General features: G+C 46.4%; 2 protein-coding genes across 5 annotated transcripts in view; both read right to left on the bottom strand.

Moving 5' to 3' along the window:
* ZNF618 (zinc finger protein 618) overlaps nucleotides 1-6880 on the bottom strand; it is a 179390-nt gene extending 172510 nt beyond the window's left edge. For all 4 annotated transcript variants that reach the window (XM_047068332.1, XM_047068355.1, XM_047068338.1 and 1 more), the window contains exon 1: nucleotides 6812-6880. In XM_047068332.1, the coding sequence (XP_046924288.1) occupies nucleotides 6812-6844 (33 nt within the window). In that variant the 5' untranslated portion in view covers nucleotides 6845-6880. The remainder of the gene's footprint in view (nucleotides 1-6811) is intronic.
* Nucleotides 6881-6987: 107 nt separating this feature from the next.
* Nucleotides 6988-7392, bottom strand: LOC124524550 (glycine-rich cell wall structural protein 1.0-like). The gene has a single exon (XM_047096865.1). It carries the CDS (start codon nucleotides 7390-7392, stop codon nucleotides 6988-6990), a length of 405 nt encoding a protein of 134 aa, XP_046952821.1.
* Between the last annotated feature and the right edge of the window lie 7632 nt (nucleotides 7393-15024).

The following is a 15024-nucleotide window of genomic DNA, read 5'->3' as shown; positions in this document are numbered from 1 at the left end:
TGGGGAGTACTGCGGGGTGGGCACAGATAAACTCCACCTGGGGACGTGTGGGGACTCCACAGAAGGAGAACATGCCAGTGGTCTTGGGGGTGGGGGGGTTTGGTTCCTCAGAGCGGAGATGAATGAGGGGAAGGGCACTAGAGACAGGAGGCCCAGCAGAACAGAAGCTCGAAGGTACACAGTTCACCCGGGATTAAGATTCATCCCTTTTAAAGACTGTGCCACAGGCTTTGAAACGAATCCAGAAATATTCAGAGGAGCTAGAGCATCCCTGGAATGAATGCATTAAGAACACTTTTGACAAGAAAGACATGCAAGGTCTAAGAAATGTCTCATCCCCGTGTTTTAGAGCAACAACCAAAAAAGTGGACCTTTTCTAATGTTACCTAACTCTGCCCAGTGAAGATAAGGCCCCAGGTTTCCAGAACCAGAAAAACTGTTGTCACTGCAACTCAGTCTCCCCAAATGGAGACCCACTGGCCACTGGGTCAACAGGTAACTGACATGTACTGACCACCTTCTAAGGACCACCTTCCTAGGACTGGTGGGTGTTTTCACATGTGCTGCTTCACATCATCGTAAAATGGCCCTTCAAGGTCGAGAATATTACCCCCTTTCCAGATGTAGAAGTTGTGGTCCAACAACCAGAAGTGACTTTCCCAAAGTGACACAAAGCTAACCATGCCGTAAGGCTGGATTCCAAACTCTGGTCTGGTTGATTTCAAATCCCGCTTTCCATTTCACCAACTGGGAGGATGTCAGAAAATGTCTAGCTTCTGACCTAAGGCCCTGAGGTCTATCTGGGGCAGTTCTCTGGCAGTCCCATGCTCTGCTCGGAAACGGACCCCACTGACAGACCATCTTTCCCCCTAATCCCCCTCCTGTCAGATCCCAACCCTGGTCCTACGCACCTGCTGTCTTCCGATACCTTCATCTTTCTTTCAGGCAATACTTTATTTAAAACCCATCTACGGGGCGCCTGGGTGGCTCAGTCGGTTGAGCGTCCGACTTCAGCCCAGGTCACGATCTCACGGTTCGTGAGTTCGAGCCCCGCGTCGGGCTCTGGGCTGATGGCTCAGAGCCTGGAGCCTGCTTCCAATTGTGTCTCCCTCTCTCTCTGCCCCTCCCCCATTCATGCTCTGTCTCTCTCTGTCTCAAAAATAAATAAACATTAAAAAAAATTTTTAAAAATAAATAAATAAAACCCATCTCCTACCACTGTCTCCTGCACTTGTACTTCTCAACTTCAAGGGCACACATGCTGAGACACATCATCCTGGGGTTTCTAGCCGTCATTTGTCATTTTTAACTAAAGCATTCTGGCCTAATCCTGGCAGAAGACTGCTTGGGGACAAATAAAAGAGAGGTGTGGACCACTTCAGCCAGAAGAGGCTAAATGGTGGAACTCATCACCACTATAGGCTGAAACACTGCAGAGCATCTAGGGCTCAGGAAGGAAGTCCCACCAAAAAAAACCAAGAGCTTTGAAAGATGTGTCACTAACCTTCTGAGGCCACCCTGTAACAACAACTAGATGGAACACTGGTCTGGCCCTGTGCTGTCCAAGACGGAAGCCACTAGCCACAAGTGGCTAGTGAGCACCTGAAATGTGGCTAGTCAATAAAGACTTAATACCTCCCAAAGAAAGAATATAAAATATCACATCAGCAATTCTTTATATGAATGAGATGCTGGAATGATGGTCTGGTGGATACACTGGGTTAAATAAACTATATTATTAAAATGTATTCCACCTGTTTCCTTTTACTTTGGGAGGGGTATCACTAGAAAGCTTAAAATTATGTGTGTGGCCCACATTTGTGGCTCAAATTGTATTTCTACCGGACAGTGCCAGTCTGACACATGTTAAAAGATGAGAAGACAAAGACAGCAAATTCTGGCGTTTCTAGGAAGCGCATACACAAAAAGATACTCCCAGAGTCCGATGAAAATTTAAGTACGGCACCAACACAAAGTCTGCGGTTCCAGAAACATTCTTCTGGCAATCTGAAGTAAACGTGCGGAATAAAAGTAAGCGTGGCTGCTCTCCCCCGCACCAAGCCAGGTATGCCGCACTTCTTCAAAGTCTCCTTTCCGGCAAGAGAATGTGCCAGAGATGCTGCCTTCACCCTGGCACCCATCTTTCCAGGCTTCTCCAGGGCCAACAGGCTGGGGTGTGTGCCCGACCACCAGGCAGCTGAGACTTCTTCACGGGGCGGGGGGAGCGTAAGGCAGGCTCAGCCAGGGGACAAACCACACACCTACTCCGTATATCTACTCCACAGGGTTCAGGTTAAGTCAACTGGGATGGTAAGTTAGAAAAGCGTTAAGTGGGGAAGTGCGGGCTGTGTGCAGCGTATCCAGATGGATCTGCAACATTGGTCCAGTACCTTGCTGACTCCTTTAACTGTGACTCACAGTTGGGAAATTACACACATAGGTGCACACACCTATCGGCAAATACAAATCAAACCAAGTTTCGCGAGACCACGCTTACCTTCCACATCGCACTCTGCCTCTGCTATTTTGTGTCCTCCTATACTCGCTTCCATTCTTTTCTCTAGGTTTATGCCAATCGCGAGCCACTAATTTCACGGTCATGCTTCACAACCTAGCCTGGGTGTGGTGAATAACAAGCGTACTCTTCACTCTGTGATGGACGCTGCACCCCTCTCTCCAGAATACGCGCATCCAGATGTGACCCTCAGGATCCTTCTCAACACAGTGATCCAGGCAGCTACAGCCAATCACTGAAGTCAGAATCAGAGATGAAATCTATTTTTGATTATTCTTGTTCTGATCCAAAACTCTCAAAAACTGAGGCTCAGGAGGAAAAAGTGATTTGTCCAAGGTCATATGGTGAGACCTTGGGTGAGCCATGGCACCTGTGGACCCACAAAGCCACTTCACTTTACATCACCAGGGAGGAGACACAACTGACACAAAACATTACGAGAACGTGGAAAAAATTTAAATTTTCACCATGACCATGAAAAGTCAGCTTATACATCCACTAAAACACGGCAGGGAAGTTCTTATCACCCCACCAAGAAGAAGACATGAGGATTCTGAGGTCAGAGGAAGCAACATGCCAAGAGCTGAGTCAAAGGTTGGGGGAAAATCTGTATGTGACAATGGAAGAGTTTTGAAACTCTGTTTCTCAAATGAAACAAACCATTGGCTGTTTATTTTCTAGAACCAGAGAGAGGTCAGCCTTCCACTGACCAGCCATCTTTGTTGCTTTTCTTCTGCAAAAGCAAGAGCCCTTGTTCAAGTTCACCTCTGTGCAGGGCTGAAAGTATAAGCAAACCCTTTTTCCTAGCTTGGTCCAAAGTCAAGCTATAAAGCAGGCCCTTGAAATTTCAAACCTTATTAGAAAAAAAGAAAAAAAAAAACCTCCTTAGGCAGAAAAGCAAAACATTAAGTAATAAGAGTCTCTACTGTGAAACAGTATAAATGATCTTTCACCAAAATAACTCAGCCCATCATCAAATTACCACCCCTCAAGTCCAATTTGCCAGATTTTTTGCCCAATATTACAAGAGAGTTTGGTGAACAGACATAGGCTAATAAAAATTAACTTATATATCCATTCTGGTCACACTTCCATCTAAAATAGGAGGTGAGAGAGGCAAGGCCTAGGTCAGATCTCAGTCCTGGGAGACGCCAATAGAAACAAAAGAGAACTGACCCCGCCCCCAACAGTACCATCATGCACCTCTATTTCCTTTACAACAAACATGATCAGAATAACCAATTTTTTTTAAAAAGGAAAAAACAAATCTACAAAACAGAAATGATTTTCAAGTCCTCACCAGGGGTTCCCTTTAAGCCATAGACAACACGTCGAAATTTCAGCAGAATGGAACTGAAAATCTGAGTTGTGTGTCAGGAGACCCAGGACACACAAAGGACGTGCTGCAATATTTTTATTCCTTGCACCAGAAAGAACCTGTTATCTACAACCCTGACTTTTTCTCAGATGCCCAGTAGGGGTGCCCACCTACCCCTCCCAGCCTGGGGTATAGCTCCCCTCCAACACTTGCTGAACTCAGGCCTACTGTCTCATGAGGCCTCCAGAGCCCTCGGAAATTATAAATTCTTTGACCGTCCTAGGCATCGGCCTAAATAATTCAACAGGAAAAAAATTTTTTTTTAATTATGCTACTTAAAAAAAAAAAAAAAAAAAAAAAAAAAAAAAAAGCTCATTCCAAATATGTCAGAATGTGGCCAGTCAGCCCTGAAGGATTTCGTTACTAAAAAAATAAAATCTCTTAAATGCAATGGCGATGATGGGAAGTGTCGAACCTCTGCCGCTGTCAAATCTATTTCACAGAATTCACATCCCCTCAGAAATTTGAATCTCCACAAAACGGGGTAGGAATGCATGAACTGGGGCCACCATTTTTTCCAAGACCAGCTGGTGGCTGGCGAAAGGGACAGAGGGTTTCCTGTCCTAGCCCTGTGTGACCCACCATCAGCCCCCACGCAAGGTCCCACCAAGATTTCCCCCCCCTCTTTGGAGAGAAAAATTAAAACTTTTTTTTTATTCAAAATCCCCAGCAAGTTCAACCAGATACTAAACCATCACAAATAACCCTTCAACTTTGGGTGGGTACCTTATTTCCATCTGTTAAATTTTAATTCAGCCAATACTTGTCTTCTAAAAAAATTTTTTTTTTGTTTTTGTTTTCCCCTTCATGTGATTTCATTTTAAGGCCACAAAACTACATCAAATACTGTTTGCATTTGCGTTCCCATGTTCCAACATGTTCCAAAGGCAAGTACGTTTGGGTTAAGCTTTTGTGTGTATTTTTTTTTTTGCCTTTAAAAAAAATTAAATTTTGCAGCTAGAATCAGCCGAATTGGTGTTTTACTCCATTTTTTTTTCAGCAAACTTAAGTGTTCCACTAGAAAAGATGGATAAGAATCAGAATTTTGATCTCCTCTCTGTCCTTCCCTTCTTTTATCTTTCCTTCTTAAGTCAGTAAAATTTGTGTTTTTAAAATCACAACCCCCCCCCAAAAAAATGATCAAAGCTAATGGATTTTCTTTTCCCCTTTGAAAGTAATCAAATTTGTGAAAAATACCAAATGCTAATAAACTACCAACCCCACATCACAATCAAAGAGGCCTAAAACCAATCTGGATTTTTTTTTTTTAAATAATAAATTTTTCAAATTGGAAGAGTAAGCAAGCACAGAGGAGGGAAAATTCTCTCCTACCAAGGATTCTTCAACCCTTGTCTTTATCAATTGATTCAGTTGCATGTCATAAAAAATGAGCTTCTGTGAATCCACTGTTAGTTTTTTCATAATAATGTTAATTATGCATATCTTATTTTAATGGCGGTCTCTCCTACAAATCTGTGGGCTACTCAATTTGTATAATGTGATGAATTTACATTTTTTTTCCCCACTGAATATTGCTAAAAAAGGTTCCTGACATTTTCTGGATAAAACAACAACAAAAAACGAAATGCCTAGACCTTTCAGGAAACAAAATCAGAAAATAGTCTTAATTATTCCATCAAAACAAAAAACAACCAAAAAAAAACAACAACAACAACACAAAACCCAACAAATCAGGGAAAAAAGACAGGATTTCACTAACTTTTCCAGTTTCTGTTTTTCTTTAGAACCTTGGGATTTAAATGCAGGAAAATGTAAATGCGAAATTAAAAAAAAAAAAAAACTACAATTTTTGGGTGTGTCCAAAGCCAACATTTTAGGGTCTATTTTCTCTTTGAAATCCTTCCCCCTCGAAAACAGAAAAACTTTACATATTACCAAATGGTGAAATTAGTCTTTTCTGCCCGCTGGGCTAAACAAGTTCCAAATTACAATGAAGTACAATTTCTAATTGCTTCATAAAGCCAATTCTCCCAGTTTTCTCTAAACTCAACAATTTCCCTCCTTTCCTCATTCCAATTAGTTTTTTTCTCAAACTAAAAGGAGTTGGAAAGCCAAAATGACTTCAGTTTTGGGAGGCTTTCTCCTTTCTCCCCCTCAAAAACTGAATTCATTCAAATTCCAGCTTAATTTTCATTTACATATTATCTGGATTTGGCTTCAGAAATAAAAATTGTCTCCATGCTCCCAGAAAGACCAAAGTGAAAATTTTCACCCCCAAAAAGAAAAAAAAAGAATCCTTTCCCCCTCCGCTGCCTCAGAGTGCAAACTTTTGAAAAAATAAGAAATAAAAAATATTTCTTTTCAATTTTAATTTCTTTTTTTTTTATTTACAAAATAGTATCCTCTAGGTGGCGTCGTTTTAATGGGAAAAAACTACCGTTTGAAGAAAAATTAGAAAAAAAAATTGAGAAAGGGAAATATGGCCTAAAAAAAAAAGACTGTTGCAAAGATGGGGTGCCAGAGGGGAAAGACCTCCCGGGGGGGGTCATCAGGGACCCCGAACGCAGAGGGGGTCAGGGGGAAATTGCAAATTTGGGGGGGAGGGGGGAGAGCTGGAAGGGGTTGCATTTTTGCAAAATGTGAATTGTCCAAACTGAAATGGCTGCTCTGTTCTCTCGCCGCTTTGTTTTCTGGGCTCCGGTCCGAGCCCGGGGCTGGAGGGGGCGCTGGGTGGGGGCCCGAAGAGACCCCCGCGTCACCCCCAGCCTCCTCACGCCCCGCGGCGTCCGGGGGGGGCCTCCCCAGACCCCGACCCCCCGGTTTGCGCCCACAAAAAGCCCGCAAACGTGCCCAGGCACTTTGCATTTTGCAAATCTTGCAATGAAGTGGCGCAGCGCCCCGGGCCCCGGCCCCCCGGGGTCCCCCGCGCGGTGCATGCCCCCGGCCCCCCGTCGTACCTGCGGAGCCGCCGCGCCGCCCGGCTGGTTCATGGGTCCGTGCGGGAGGAGGCGGCCCCGGCGCGTCCTGCTCCTCCCGGGCCGGGCTGCTGGTGCGCGCACAATGCCGCCGCCGCCGCCGCCGCCGCCGCTGCCGCCGCCGCCGCCGCCGCCGCTCCCTCCTCCGCCCGCCCCGCTCAGGCCGGGGGGGCGGGGGCGCTGGGGGCGCGCGGGGGGGGGCGCCCGGCCCGAGCCCCCACCCCCGACCCGCACCGGCCGCCGCCGCCGCCGCCGCAACCGAGCCGCCCCTCGCGGGGCCGCCGCCGCCCCCCGCCGCCCTGCCCGCCCCCGGGCCGGCCTCGCCGCGCGGCCCGCGAGCTCCGGGCCTCGGCCTCGGCCTCCGCGCCGCCGGCCTCCGCGCCGTACACAAAGCCGGCCGGCCCCCGGGCGCGCCGCTCCGGCCCGGCCGCCAGCCTCCCGGCCGCGGCGCCGCCGCCCCCCAAACTTTCCCGCGCCGCGCCCTGCCCTCCCCGCGCCCCCCGCGTCCGCCCCCCGGCGCCCCTCTGCCCGCCCCCGGCTCGCCAGCCCCTCGCAAAGGTCATGTTCGCGGTTGAAAAAAAGTTTGGGGAGCCGCCTCTTGACGGAACACAAGGGGTTAATGGGAACTCTTCTGCTCCCCCCACCCACCCCCCAAAAATCAGATTGATTTTTTAAATAAAGTTTGAAGAGCTGGCCTTATGGAAGAATCGCGAGGCTCGGCGGGGATGCTCTTCTTGCCCCTGCCTGCCCCCCCCCCAAAACCCTCTAATGTCATTTAAAAATAAAAGTTTGAAGAACTGGCCCTGGGTCAGACAAGAGAGGTTAAGGGGACTCTTTCTAGCCCCCCAATCAGATGGATTTTAAAAATAAATATTTGAGGAGCTGCTTTTATGTGAAATGCGGGATGAAGAGAATTATTTCTGTCTACCTTTGTCAACATCTTTTTAAAGAACAGATTTATTTTAAAAATAAAAGTTTGAGGGAACTGGCCCTGGGTGAGACACTAGGGTTAAAGGTTAAGGGGGGCTAGCCCCCCTCCCATATACCCTACTCAAGTTGATTTTAAGAAGAAAAATTGGAGAAACTCTATATGAAATCGATGGTGAACAAGAATGTTTCTGTTCAACACTCTAAAATACCAGATTTTTTTTTTTTTTAATTTGAGGAACTGCCTCCTTATGACTTGGGAAGGTCTAAAGGGGATTTTTTTTCTCACCCTCCCCCCCAAAAAATCTGATTTTTTTTTTCATTAAAAGTATGAAGGACCTAGCCCATAACAAGACAAGGATTACTGGATCCACCCTACATCTTCCACAGATGATTGATTTTTTACAATAAAAATTGAAGATTTTACATATATGAGATAAGAGAAATCTTTCTTTATGCCTCTTAAGAGAAAAATACATAAGGATACTTTTTAAAACATACAAGTACTGGAAATTAAGAGTAAACAGGTGTCTTTTCTCTGTCCCTACCTTAAAAGATCAAAAAAGTTTTTCTAATGTTTAAAGACTTGAATCGATAGGAGATAGGAGGAGTTACAGAATTTTTTTTCCCTGCACCCCCAAAGCTATTATTTTTTGAATGTCAGGAAACTAAGGAACTATATAGGAAGACGCTTTCTCTCCCTGAAGAAGGAAAATATGGAAATGTAACCCTACAGAGGAGGCAGAGAATTAAGAGACGCAAATACACAGATGAAGTTAAAAGGGATCTTCCAACCGTCCTCTCCTCCATGAAAAGTTGGAGTCATTAAAAATAAAAAGTGGCCATTTCCCTCCCAGCCAGCCTGGCAAGTATCTTCCTGGCAGAGATTTGCCATCCTCTGCCAAGGCTGCTGTAGGGCAGACACTGAGGGGGGCAGGGCAGCCTGTGAAGTTTGGCAGGACTGGGCTCCCATGAGCCCTGGACATATGTGATGGCCAGGCAGCCCCCTGCCCGCCTGCCCCTCATTCGCCATGTGGTTGAGGCCTTGCTACCCAGACAGATGCTCCAGGTTTGATGTGTCTCTGGCTCCATCCCCGTGTGAAGATCTCTGGGCACCTGCCTCAAGCCTAAGCTGCCTCCTCTGCCTAGCAGAACCAGGCCAAACTTTAGACCCTGGAGTAGAAAGGAATGGGACCCAAAGAACATGAAGTGTCAGTCACCACGGCTCAAAGCCGTAGGGTGCCAAAGGAAAAAACAAATTCTGCCCTCTCAATCAGGAAAACATGATGCATAAGCATTCACTGAGCACCTACTATGTGACAGTCATGTTGCGCCTAATAAGGCAGACACACCATCGGGAAGAGGACGGCTTGCAGCTGGTCTTCTCAAACTCAGACAAGCAAATCACCGGGAGGGCCTGTTGAAACAGATATATTGGGCCCCACTCAAGTTTCGGATTCAATCAGTCGGGAGTAGGAACCAAGAATTTGAATTTCTAACAAGTTCCTAGGGGATGCCGATGCTGTTGGTCTAAGGACCGCATTTTTGAAACTCTGGCAAAGTGGTGCCAACAGAGAAATGCACAGGTGCAGGACAAAGAAGGGCTCAAACCAGCCAGGCTGAGGCAGGGGGATGGAGGGGGTCAGCAAAGATTCCAGGAGAAATTAACATCCTGCTGGAAGGGTGGGTAGAAGCATCCTTCCTCTCCGGATCTTAATCAGATGGCATTGTCTCTTTAGGTCAAGGATTCTTAAATCCTTGGATAGCTTTGGGGATCCGTAACTAAGCAATTTTATGTATTAAGCACATTTATGTCTTTATGTGCTTTGGGGGGGACAAAATCTCTGTTCTTCACCAATTTCTCAAAAGGGTCAGTGACCCCAACCTTGAATGATCTGCAAACCTAGAATGATTTCCAGGTAGAAATGCCTGGAAAATCCTCATGGGTCTTTCTCAGCCTTCTCCTTCTGGAATCAGTGCAAGCCCTTTCTGCTTCTCTACTACCCCCAGACCACAGGAACTGGGCTTCCTCTCCCATTAGCACATCCAGACAGAGAGCCCATAGTGCACTGAACACCACCTAGAGAGGCATATCCTCAACTGGGGTACCAGGTCTGGAGGGGCTGCCCCTTCTTCACTCTGTCTCTGCTGGGCCATGAAGGGTATGCTAAGAACGCGAAGATTGAGCCTGATGCCTTCCTGACAAAACCCAGTTTCTAAATGAACACACAGTTTTCCCAACCCTTAGTGGAAACTACATGGTCACCAAGAGCTCTGATTTATCCTTGCTCTGAAGGTTAATTAAGGGTAGACTCACCACAAGCAGTGATGGAACAGGTGCCATGATATCACAGAGAAGGAATGGCATGAACATTGGTCATAGCTGCTGAAAAACACATACATTAGTTGGCAACAGTCCAGTGGGATCTCCAAAGGCTTACCCATCCTTAAGGGTCCGTCATTCAATTAAAATCATGTGTTCCTCAATTTCTGAACACTTCTGACCCCATCCATGCCCAGCCCACTTCCTCCAGAATCAGCATTGCCACACCAACACCTATACAGCATAATTATTAAAAGCCCAGGCTGTGGAGTCAACTGCCTGAATTCTGAGCCAGGCTCTGGCCCTCACATGCTACATGATCTTGAGCAGACAACTCAGCCTCTCCTGGCCTCCAATTCCCCATCCTTCAAATGGTGTTGACAACAGTACCTGCCTCATGGGGGCGCTCTGAGGATGAAATGAGATGAGACATGTAAAGTCTTTAGAAAGTGCCTGGTATAAAGACAGCATCCCATACGCTTCTGACATTAGAATCACACAGACATGCTTCCCACTTGTGCCACCAACCAGCTCTGTGGTCCTGGGCTCGTGGCTTCATCTCTAAATCTCAGTTTCCGGCTGTATAAAATGGGGGTCCCCAAACTTAAACCAGTCTTATCAACACTCTTTTAGTTGTAACCAGTAGTAATGAAATAATGCTAAACTTAACAAGGGGGTGGGGGGATTATCTTATTAAGTTAGGAGATAGATCATGGTACCCAAGGGCAGGAAATGAAATGAAGCCCGAAAAGGATTGGAGCCAGGAATTAACTCAAAAGTCATCAGGGACTGGGCTTGCTTTCTCCCTCACTCTGGGCCACAGATCTCTCATCCCTAATTCTTTCTCTCTGTCTCTCTCTCTCCCTCCCCTCCTCCCCACCTCTCTCCAGGTGGGTACTTGTGGCTTCTCCGAGCCCACAGTCAAAATGGCCACCCCACAGTCAACTAGGTGCCAATAGGTGCTGACTGGTATCTCTGTGCTCCAGCCCAAATTCTCAGGGCAGAGAATGCGATTGGCTCAGACACGACCAGGAACCAAGCATCTATGCCCAAAAGGAGCAGGCTCACATAATGCCCATAAACTTCTGGGACCCATCCCTGAGGGAAGAGCGTGTGGAGGGTGGGCAGACCCCTCGAATGTTGATCTTCTCAGAGGGCTGTGAGGATTTGCTGAGATCAGGAGTGTAACGGTGCCCAGCTCAGGGCCCAACAGGCAGAGACACTCAGAAGGTACGCTTCCTCCTGCTGGAGTCTGGAGACATTTGGGAAAACCAGGGGTTGAGGATAGTGAGATTTTGTCAGGTGTCAAGTTTTTGTTATGAGCAGCTAAGGGGAACAAGGAAACGGGAATTTTCCCAGACATGACCTTTGGGTCCCAAACAGAACCTGATGCTTGACTAAAATTTTGTGGATAGATTTTGGTGGAAAAGATGATTTTGGAGTGAAACAGTAGGTTCTCAAGTGCGTAGAACAGAAGGAAGGCAGGGACTTCACGAAATGGTGTCTTCTTCCCCAAAGCCTAAACTATGAAGGAAGTGCTCTTTTGTAACAGCCCAGCCAGGGAGATCCGGGCTCCCTGAGTCTCTACTCTACTCAGTGGGAGAGAACCACACAATCCAGTCGTATAAAATCTCTTAGCAATGTATCAAACAAGACGGTAGCCTTATCTTACTTGAACTGCTACTTCTCTGGAATGGGCAAGGAAGGTACAATCAGCCCCATTTTATTTTCCTAAATTTTATTTATTTTTTAAGTATGCTTCATGCTCAGCTCGGAGCCCATTGCAGGGCTTGAATTCAAGACCCTGAGGTCAAGACCTGAGCTGAGATCAAGAGTCGGACACTTGGGGCACCTGGGTGGCTCAGTCGGTTAAGTGTCCAACTTTGGCTCAGGTCATAATATCATGGTTTGTGAGTTCGAACCCCACATCGGGCTCTGTGTTGACAGCTCAGAGCCTGGAGCTTGCTTCGGATTCTGTGTCTCCCTCTCTCTCTGCTCTCCCCCACTCGCCCTCTGTGTGTTTGTCTCTCTCTCTCAAAAATAAATAAACACACACACACACACACACACACACACACACAAAAACAGTCAGATACTTAACCAACTGAGCCACCCAGGGCCCCACCCCCATTTTAAAGATGAGAAATTTGAGTCTCAAGTCCTTGGCCAAATCAGCCAGTGGCAGCCCGGTCTGATTCTCATGCAGTGCTCTCCCCGTTGTGCTCCCGCTGCCCTCTTTGGAAGTTTCTGGTGAATGGGATCAAAATCAACGGATTCTTTAAGTCATCTTGCCTCGGCTCTGGAATTTTCCTCTCTTCCTTCCTTTCATACCTCTCTCACCCGTCCCTCAAGTTGAGAAGCTGTGGCAACGATCTGCTTTCTCAAGAGAGGTCCTTGCAAACCATGGTGAAGCCTCCAGAGAGGTGGGTATTTGAGGCCTTGGCAATCCCCCAGGGTGGTGAGTCCAGGAGGGAAAGTCAGAGAGAAGGAGGACCCGGGACAGGAGACCAGTGAATCAAAAGAAAGAGAGATCATGCTGATGGCTCAGACCAAGAATCAGAATCGGGGCCAAATATGAGTGTTCCGACCCCGGATTCAATACCAAATGTTTATTATGTACCTACCATGTCCCGGCATGTTTCATACACCCGTTCCACGAGCCTGCCCTCCCACAAAGCCTAGAGGTAGTCTAGCATCCTAGGGAAGATGTCGCCTCATCCCTGCAGTCAGACCTGTAGGAATCCCTGCCCTACACTCACCAGATTGTGACCTTCGCCACCATAAAAGCTTCAGTTTCTTCATCTGCAAAATGGGTAAAATAAGGTACCTCACATGGAGGGTTATTTAAAGGATTAACTCACGTTATGCACTAACCGCATGGTCATTTTCTTGTTACTCGTCCCAGCCCATTTCCACTCTAACATATATAAGGAAATGCAGGCACGAGGCGGGAGGGAAGGCAGAGTCACCCTACGGGAGCTTATTGGTTATCCAGCCGAGAAGAGAACAAAGTCCGTTTTGGAGGCAGCTGTCCCAAGGCCAACAGACTATGGCCCCGAATATGGTATCAATCCTGATTTCAGTTTGCTGGATCTCAGAATGGAGAAAGACCCAGCCGGAGGGAAGGAAGGGGGAGGAATGAAGACGGCAGAAGGCGGTTCATCTTGTTTTCTCCTAATGCCAGTTGGGGCCCCCCAAAGAAGGCTTTAATCTGTCCTTTCTGCCATTAGGGGATTAGCGGACAGTGACAGTCAGGCTCTGGACTCAGACCACAGCGGGCTCAAATCCCAGCTCAGTTCCTTTCCAGCCGTGTGAGCCTTGGTGCCTCACACGACTATCTCTGAGCCTCCGTTTCCCTTTCTGGCAAATGGGAGTAACAAGAGATACACACACGCTTTCTATGAAGATTAGGAGAAAACAATGAATGCCGGCACACGGTAGGTGTCCTAGATGTTAGTGGTGATGACTCATCACGACAAGACCTCAATGGCTTGGATCTGCACAAATGTCCAGTGGGTGGGACGCGTCTGAAGCGACAGCTCAGCCACGACACCATTCAGTTCTGCTCCTCAGCTCCGTTAACAGACGAGGAGAGTGAGGCACGGAAGGTAAGTGGAAAGTACTTTTACCAATAAGTGGACAAACGGACGTGATGTACCTCCTGATGTGAGACACCGGGAAGAACCAACAGTGCTTCCATCGAATTCCTGCCAAAAATGCATAACCCAAACCTAATCATGAGGAAACGTCGGACAAACCCAGATCAAGGGACATTCTGCAGAACAACTGGCCTGTGTTTTTCAATAATGTCCATGTTCTGAAAGACAAAGAAAGGCTGAGAGACTGTTTCAAATTAAGGGAGCCTACGGAAATATGACAACTAAATGCAAAGAGTGATCTGGAATTGGACCCCAGGGCAGAGTGAAAAACATTGCTACAAAGGACATTGTGGGGACAACTGGTGAAATCTGAATATGGTAGGATATTAGATAGTAATATTTGTGTTAAATTTCTGGGTTGGTAAATGTTCTATGGTTGCATAAGAGGATGTTCTTGCCCTTGGGAAGTACACAGTTTTGTTGTAAGGGACATGATGTCCACAACTCTCATGATTCAAGAAAACAAATTTTATATCTATGTATCTATGTATCTTTGTATCTATCATCTATCTACCTTACTATCTATACCTACATAAAAGTATGTCATATACCTATGAGATAAAGCACTAACATAGGACCACATATTCACAATTAGTGAATCTGGGTAAAGACAATGTAAGAGTTCTTTGTACAATTCTTGCAACTATTCCATATAACTTTGAAGCTATTTCAAAATAAAAAACTAAGAAAAGTCATACAGTGGGGCACCTGGGTGGCTCAGTCGGTTGAGCATCCGACTTCGTCTCCGGTCATGATCTCACGGTTCGTGGGTTCGAGGCTGCATCGGGCTCTCTGCTATCAGCTCAGAGACTGCTTCGGATCCTCTGTCTCCCTATCTCTCTGCCCCTCCCCCACTCGCTCGCTCTCTCAAAAATAAACATTTAAAAAAAAAAGAAAGAAAGAAAAGTCACATATCTGAAATGTTTGAAAAAGCCAGAAGCCTACACCGAAATTACTTTCACCAGAACGAACTCTTTTTTCATTGATTATTTGACAACAAAATTTCGCTCATTGATCACTGGTTTGTCCACATCAAAATCTGCCGATTACTTTTTTTCTAACAACATGAGTTTTCTTTTATGACCATTATTCCTACAGGTCCAATTTTCCCAGGCAAATTTTGTGACCTAAATTTTGTCAGCCAGACTTAGCATCTTCCATCAGTTGTTAGTCAATAGCAACTTTTACCACGTGCAGCATCAATCTTGGTCAGTTTTTTTCCCGTTGCTTATTTCTACTAAGTGAAAATTTTTCCAACGTTTGCGATTTTCAGTGTTATCGAAAAG

Source organism: Lynx rufus, unplaced genomic scaffold, assembly GCF_022079265.1.
Source record: "Lynx rufus isolate CCGP_SWC_20201006 ecotype Redwood Valley unplaced genomic scaffold, mLynRuf1.p SCAF_10, whole genome shotgun sequence".
Lineage (NCBI taxonomy): Eukaryota > Metazoa > Chordata > Mammalia > Carnivora > Felidae > Lynx > Lynx rufus.
Note: the sequence above shows the minus strand (reverse complement) of the source record. Positions and strands in the feature narration are given on the sequence as shown.